The 8,441-nt window shown below is 25.8% G+C and overlaps 2 protein-coding genes across 2 annotated transcripts; both read left to right on the top strand.

Annotated features, from left to right (window-relative positions):
* Window positions 1-558: 558 nt before the first annotated feature.
* On the top strand, window positions 559-825 carry VNE69_01256 (uncharacterized protein; the record flags this gene model as incomplete). The annotated part of the gene is made up of 1 exon (XM_065472391.1): window positions 559-825. The coding sequence occupies one exon, from the start codon at window positions 559-561 to the stop codon at window positions 823-825; it is 267 nt and encodes an 88-aa protein (XP_065328463.1).
* A 1,961-nt stretch (window positions 826-2,786) lies between these two features.
* Window positions 2,787-3,512, top strand: VNE69_01255 (uncharacterized protein; the record flags this gene model as incomplete). Its single annotated transcript, XM_065472390.1, has 1 exon — window positions 2,787-3,512. One exon carries the CDS (start codon window positions 2,787-2,789, stop codon window positions 3,510-3,512), a length of 726 nt encoding a protein of 241 aa, XP_065328462.1.
* Window positions 3,513-8,441: the final 4,929 nt, after the last annotated feature.

Genomic DNA, 8,441 nt, shown 5'->3' with positions numbered 1-8,441 from the left:
ATTTAATATTTTTTTTCTACTCAACATTTTATCTTCTAGGTTTCTAACAAACAGGGAAATTTAGTAACACTTATTTAAAATTTTACCTTGTAAACTCGTCTTTGTCCAACAAAAGATTAGTGTATCAGTATAGAAGGTTTTATGTACGCTCTAAGATATTTATAAATATAAAGAGCGTGTTAATAATATGATTATTTTTAATTTTAACACTTTAAAATTGCGGAGATCAGCCCCAATTTGGTATCACTCGGGGCTTGATGTAGATGACAATCAATTCTACCTTGACATGTTTGACACGTACCAAATTAATTCAAATAAATGTGTTTTATTTGCATTTTGACTTTGTTGAATATTCATTAAGCTAACAATTTATATACGATTACCCCCAACCCATTAAATATTGTTCCTACATTATATACAATATTTTTTCATTTACAAACTGTAATTACGTCATATCATTGTATTAAGTCACAGATTGCTTACTAAAACATAGGATTTTTTTTCTAATTTTCTGTAATTAAAAGTAATACTGTTTTTATATCATAAAATTTTTTGCCCATGCCAACTGAAGATAAAAACGAAGAAATTATTAGACAAATCTTAGATGATAAAAGTTTCTCGTCTCTAAGTAATTTAAAACATCTAAATAAAGAAAAATACACAAAACTACAAGATATGATATTACAATATTTCAACACTGAACGTAGAAGATTGTCATATAACGAGTATCTGATCATTGTAAACAAACTAGAAGAATTGACATCTACGACAGAAATAAGATTTAAAAGAAAAAACACCATGTTTGATTTAAGTGATATTGAATAAAAATAAATTTCTGAAACGTTTTTTTACTATAAAATACCAAATGAACTTTTTTATTGTTTTTTTAAAAAATTCATTTTTCTGGATCTTTTTTTAAGTAAAACGAAGTTTATCATGTAAACTAATACGAAAAAAGTTTGCCGAAAAAAATTACACGTATAATCCTGTAATTTGGCTTTTTGGAACTTAAGATAGAAAATTCTATTGCATTTGTGCTTAAAACTTTACAGGAAAATATTACGGAACAGTGTGAAATATGCCCTTAGTAGCAAAAAAGTGGTATTCACCTTAATGGTTAAGCTTTACTAAAAGAATGTTGTTTATTTACATTTCATTAATTTGGGCTGGTTATGTGGTATTGCCTGCTTTGGATACTTTTCTAATATTCAAAACCTCAAATTATATTGATTTACAAAATTTTAAAAATTTAATAATGGGAATATTACAACAGATTCCTTTTCCGATTTCTTAAGATACTATTTTTTTTTATTGTTGAACAAACAAAAATTACGATATCATAGATTAAAACTTGTTTTAAAAAAAAATTTTACAAAAAATATAAGTGAAAAAAATACGATCATAACTTTTTTTAATCATCTTTCATATATTTTTTTTCGGAAATTTCCAACATTAAAGGTTTTTTTTACAGGCAAGAGGGCGAAAACATTCACATAAAATCAACAATACGATACTAACATATCTGATACGACGAGATTCTATGTCGACAGCGCATTATATTTTCATGTGTAAAAAAATCTTGTCATGTACGATAAAGTTGACTTCGGCGAATCGATTATTATTTGTACCTAACCGCGCGCAAGACATTTGAAATCAGATTAAATTATTGGAATTTTTGTTAAATTCGTGCATAAATACAAAAGTTCTATACCACCATTTACCTCGTTTACTGCCTTTTGATTGCAATATCAATAATCCTGAAATTTAGAGCGCATTACCACATGTCTCTAAAAGTTTTGTTAAATAAAAGTAACACCCTCTAGGATAGAATCTACCAACATTCATCTATACTTCGTTAATTTATTAAGTTAGCTCGTGACTCTACTAAAAATGCATTGTGTAAGGCCTTATAAAACTATATGGCGCTAAAATTCAAACATAGTAGTCACAAAACCACATTATTTTTTCATAAGTTCTGTTTTTAACAAGATGTAGGTATTTTGTGCTGGAAATCATACAATTTTTATGTTTTTACATACCATTGGCTGCCTTTATGTTGCAATATTTGAATTTGAGTAGCACTTTATAAGAATAAAGTCAATTTTTAAATTTTTATGTTTGTTATCGTATCTTATGTAGCAAAAAAGGTCTTTGGAAATTTCATATTGAGCATCTTTTATTGTTTTTTCATACTGAAAATTCTTACAAAATTATTATCTTACTATGATTTTATTTTGAATAAGTAAAAAACTAGTATGATATTATGTTTATAATTATTTTAATGTTTAGTAAATACAATGGAAGTGAAAATGTGTCATATAACTAAAAGAATTTAATAATACCTCATAACTAAAAAATCAATAAAATACATCATATGTATATAATCCGAGAAGTAATCATGTTAAGACTTTTTAAGAAATATTAAATTTTGATCAAATAGTTTACACGTCTTTAATTTAAAGTCAAAAACAAAATCAAAATAAAAGTCTCTTTATATGAAATTTTGTAATGTAATAATTTCATAACTAAGCAATTTAGAAAAGACAAAATTATCTAGAAATGTAATACATTGCATCAAAACATTATGATCAAAAAACTACATTGAGAATGTAAAAATAAGAATTAAATTATTACGACAGCTTTAATTAATAGACAAAAAAATAATAAAAAACTAGAATCTTATTTGAACAAATGCAATAAGAACAGTACTCCCATTTAGTAAAAATATTCAATTGGTTAAATTTACATTTTTTTCTATAAATTAAAAAGTTATATATCCCTTAAAAATGTTTTTAGTATCGTTACTGTTTATTTTAAACGTACAAAAAATAAAATCTACTGAAGAAACAAGTCCTAAAGTTTCAGTTGAAGAAAAAAACCAAAGAATGAACGAATATAAAAAATGTAGCGAAGTGCTTTTGGAAGATCGTAACCCCATATATTATGATAATTATTTTACAGACAGAGAAAAACCAATCTTAAAGATACTATTTGAATCTGTGCTAGATAATATTAAGTTTCCCATAGAAAGTAAACCTTACTGGCCAAAACGCTTTAGAAACAAGCAATATGAGATTGTAAGAGAGGATTTTGAACCTATGTTTCATTGGATTAAAAATGGTACTAATGCCATAACATTAAGTATCTTTAAAGATAAACCAGCAGCACGAAGACTTTTGTATTCACTTGCACAACACGTTGTCAAACTATATAAACCATTGATATGTTATAATTACAATGCGAACAAAATTAATCTACAAAAATTAAAAATAATTATATCTATGTTTTTAGATATAAAAACAGATGAAAAATATAAATTTAACATAATTCAAGTATTTAGAGATAATGACTATGAGTTGATTATGAAGATAGTCGAAGAAAGTAATGAGATAGTGCTAATTCAACAAACTACAAAGACCTCAAATATGATAAAAGATAATGTACATAAAATTAAGTCAAAAGGTTATCCAAATTTTATTACCCAGGCTATGATTGGGGGTTATTTGCAATAAAGTTTGTTTGTGTAAAATTTATATTGTCACTACTTATAAATATAGTGCGATAAATGTTATCTTTTTTGTTAAATTATTTATTAATGCTATTATAATTGTAGAAAATATTAAAAAAAACCGTTATACACACTAACCTGGGATATCAGAGAAACCAATACCATCAAATATGTAACACATTCTCTGTTAAACTTTTCAAACTTTATCGCATAAATCGAAATCCATACCATAATGCCTAAGGATATTCCTAAAGTACAATTTTCAACGTAATTGCAAAGTAAGCGATATTATTGCATAGTAGAGGATTTATTGAATACAAAAAAAGATTTAGTTAAAAAACTTCCAAAAGCAAAAGCTAGCTACATGGAATTGATATAGGTCTTTTTTGCCTTTTTATTAAAAAAATAGAGGAAAGAAATTGATCAAGAGAAAATTTGGCTATCATATATAATGATCTAATAATATAAAACAAAATGAAAAATGTAGCGTATGTAATGCAAAAATAAAACAAAGAAGGAAATAAAGAAGTTTTATAAGCTGGCCATGGAACTCATGTAAAAACACTATTATAATTTGAAATGAAACCTTTTATCAGGATTCTAGGCTTAATTACGTTAAAATATTACTAAGACTAAAAATTTAAATTCTAGGTTATGCCCGTAGGTCTATTTCTCAAGTTTAAGGTTGTACTAAAGTTTCTCTAACTAACGTACTAAAAAAGTCAAAAGAAATGAGTATTTATGGAAAGTATTTATCTAGTATAGAGAATATTGGAGGCGATAATATTATAGTAAAAAGTGATGAGACTAAGATCATGAGAAGAAAAATAATAAGGAATTAGTAAAAGGATGACGGTGTTTTGGAATGGTTAGACGTACTTTTCAACGTAAAATTATAGTAGTTTTTATTAAGAAAAGATATAAAAGAACACTTACTGAATTTCTACTAAAACATGTAAGTATAAACATTATAATATATAGCGATATGCGGAGAGCGTAGCATTCATTGAATACAATATTTAGCCAACATCATATGGTTAATCATACATTACAGTTTAGAGATCCGGATGCAGGAATACAAACAATACCATAGAACGTAATTGGAGATCTCTAAAAAAATCCATACTAAAAAGAAACAGATCGTCTAATTGCGCTACTCTATTTATTTAGATATATGATCCAAAGAAACTCCATATTTTCAGTATTTGAAGCTCTATAAAATATTTTTCTACTTTTTATTTTTGTTCCTTCCTCATCATTTTCTTTCCTTTATTTTTTAAATAAAGGCTAAAAATCCTATACGATTTTTTATGTAGCTAATGTTTATGTTGGTCAGAGATTGGCTGAATATAAAAAATGTAGTGAAGTGCTCTGAGAAAATATCAAACCATGCATTAAGATTTTATTTCTCGGACAGGCATAGGATTATTTTAAAGATATTTTTTCAGGTTGTACTAGATAGAAAGATTTCCCTATAAGAAGTATACCGTATTGGCCAGCATATTTGAGACAAAAGCCATTTGAAATTGTAAGAAAGGACTTTGATTTTATTTTCGGTTTAATCGATAACGAAGTCGACATTTCATTGAATGGTATATATAAAGACAAACCAGCAGCATCTATATTAACAAGATATATTCTGCATCAAATTAAAAAACTATAAAAGACCCCGATATGTTTTAATTACAATGCGAATAAAATTGATTTAAGTCGATTGAATATAATTTATCTTGGTACGTTAATATTTAAACAAGTAAAAAAATATAAATTTGAGTCACAAAAGTTTTTATAGATGATAACATTCAACAAATTAATGAGGAAATATAAGATAGGCATGAGATACATACTTTTTAGATAGTATCAATGAGTCAAATGGGTTCAGAATATACACAAAATAATTTGTTAAATCAACCCCCAATCCACTTGCCCAATTAATGTCCGGTTGTAGTTAGACCAAAGTTTTATCTTTTTATACTTTTAATTATTTCGTGACTAAAAACGGGTTGATAGTGTTAAATTTTTTAAAAAAAGTTAATGCTCAAAATTATGTTAAAATGCTTATAATAAGTAAACATTCGGACTATTAGAAAAAACTTAATAATATTCGCCTGTACATAATCAATGACACTCTCTATGTACACAAGAAAATTATATACAACCATCTATTTTCAGTGTTTGTATATAATTGATCTGAAAAAGACCTCTCTATTGTTTGGTGTAGTGTTTTAAATGATAGATGCTTGTAAAGATAAAGAATAATGTTTCTTTCGAAAAACAATACAGCGTTGGTAAGAATTTATTGTTTAGATAATGCTCAAAAAACATCTAAGCATTAAATTATACTTTTTTGTTCGGCTTTATTGCATTTCTTGCGGATTTTTATAAATTGTCTTATAGTTACTTCCCTTTACTTTTTTTCAGATCATATGTCTAGCATTTTCTTCGTGCATCTAATAATAATCTTTCCATATTTATCTACTAATATTATTTTGATGTATACTGCGGACCGGGTTGTGAACATGCGACGTTGATATAATCAAAAAAATTAAGTATGTTTTATTATGTGACTTTTTGTTTTTACACTATATTTAAGAAACCTTTTTTTAATTATATTACATAGCCAACTTGACATCATGGTTCATACATATATCTTTAAACTTTGCCAAAAGTATTCATGTTCAATATAATGACTTTACTCAATTTATAAATGCAACAGCGAAGAATTTTTATTTTATCATTCTAAATTTTAATAACAATAAAATTCAATGATGCTAAAATTTTTGCAGCTCAAAATACTTTTTAATGCATGTTTTATATGTCTAAAACCTATAGATTAACAAATGGCAGTACAAAAGGTAGTATGTTTAACAAATGATTCGATCGTTCATACAACTAATAATATCTTTAGTTAACAAATAAATATAGAAAATTAACCTCGTATTGTATTTTTGTGAACTAATGATTCGAATAAACGATATGTATGTAAAATCGCAAAAGTTCCAATTTTTACAAATCTAAAATTTGAATGATAAATTATCTAATCATGATAAGAAATACATATTTATAAATAAAATATTCATTATGATAAATATACAATTAGACATATAAATCAAATCGCGTATGGACACTATATATAATATTTATTTGACTTTATAATATAAAAGTTGAAGACATCACTTCATTATAAAAAAATTTTCTAACTAGTGATTATATTGATAAAGATCTTGAAAAAACTAAAAAAATATTTATTGTAAAAATTCAATGCAGATACAACAAAAGAGCTTAGTTATAAGACCATACAACTACCAAAAAGGGTTTATAATATTGGCAACAATATCTGCATATGAACTTTATATTTGCACTTTTATTTTAATAAAAGTTAAATTTTAATATCATTATAAAAAAGTATAAAAAACAGATTTATTAATTACGGAGTTGTAGTTTTTAAATCCGTTATTGGCGTTTTTTTTTATTCGGTTGTTTAATTTCAATATTTTGTAGTTAAAATTTTTGAATTCTTTCAATTTGTAAAAAATAAGTTGTTCAGGTTGATAGTACTTTAGATAATTATTAATTTAAAAAAAATGATGCATAAAGATGGGGTTTTACAATGTAAGTTGATCAAATCTGCCATATGTTCATAAAGTCCTTCACATTGCGTAGTAAGTCATTTTCAATTTCCGCACAAAATCATTTTACATGGAATACTAGAATTACGCATAAGAGTATCTTGCTTTCATCGTAGGGATATAATTCCCTATTGAATTAAGGCGAATACACTTTTTAACATGTGGAGCAATTACTACCTATCTATAAAATAATAAAACTACTTTTTATTGGTAAAATCTAGCATTATACATTATTAATATTTTTTGAGAATTATTTTGGGATAATCTGAAAATTTTGTTCGAATTTGTAAAAATAGAAAGTAATATATGTTCTCTTTATTCATAAGCGGCCAAAGCAGCTTTTATATTACACACATGAATCAAGGAACGCCTTGATTTGGTGGAACCTACTTTGTCTCTACGATTGGTACGGGTTATATCTATAATACCTTGTCATGGCCATTAATGTCGGTATACATAAAATATTATGTTTTAAATTTAAAATACAAAGATATAAGTTGAATAAATGACTTTGACTTATCTTGTCAACCAAATTACTTTGTAATGGTGCTTTTGTTATTTTTACTCGTTGTCCTAGGTTCTCATGTTTTTTGCTTATTATAAAGATAGAATAATTATTATCATATTTAGTTGTAAACGATTGCATTGTCTTTTAATATGATATCATTGTTAGAATCTTGATATTTTGATAATTAAAATCTCTGCCTTAAACATTAGTGTTGCAACGGCCCGAATCATATCATTTCTAGTATTTTATCCTAAATCTGCTTTGTTTTTTATTTGTGGCTAATATGGTCTTTGTGTAGAGACCCTCCATAATAGAATTTTTAAAATGATAGTGGTTAGCCTATTAAAAAAGTCTTTTCCGATTACTCGTGATTTGGTGTAACGGACTTTTTGTTGTTTCTCGACATTTATAGTCAAATTTTATAAAAAGATACTACGAAAAAAAACAATGAAATTTACAAAAGTAAAAATCCTGTAAAAGATCGTAATTTAGTAAATAATTGTTTTCTATACAAATAACATCAATTACGATCTAAATAACATATATATGTTCATGTATGAAATTTTTTAAGAAAGAAAAAATTTAAGAGCATGAAATACCTTCAGAATATTATTGACATATTCAAAATATATTATGCGAAAAAATAGACCATTTTTATAATACTTTTTTTTTGTATTTGTAGTGTAAAATGATATTCCATATAAAAATCCAACCGTACTTGGCAAGGTATATGATATAAAAACAATATGCTCGAAAGAGATAATTTTACACTTGTTTAAATCCGATTAAAAACGGG

Source organism: Vairimorpha necatrix, chromosome 1 (genome assembly GCF_036630325.1).
Source record: "Vairimorpha necatrix chromosome 1, complete sequence".
In the NCBI taxonomy this organism is placed as follows: domain Eukaryota; kingdom Fungi; phylum Microsporidia; family Nosematidae; genus Vairimorpha; species Vairimorpha necatrix.
This window is presented reverse-complemented; position numbering and strand designations above follow the sequence as displayed.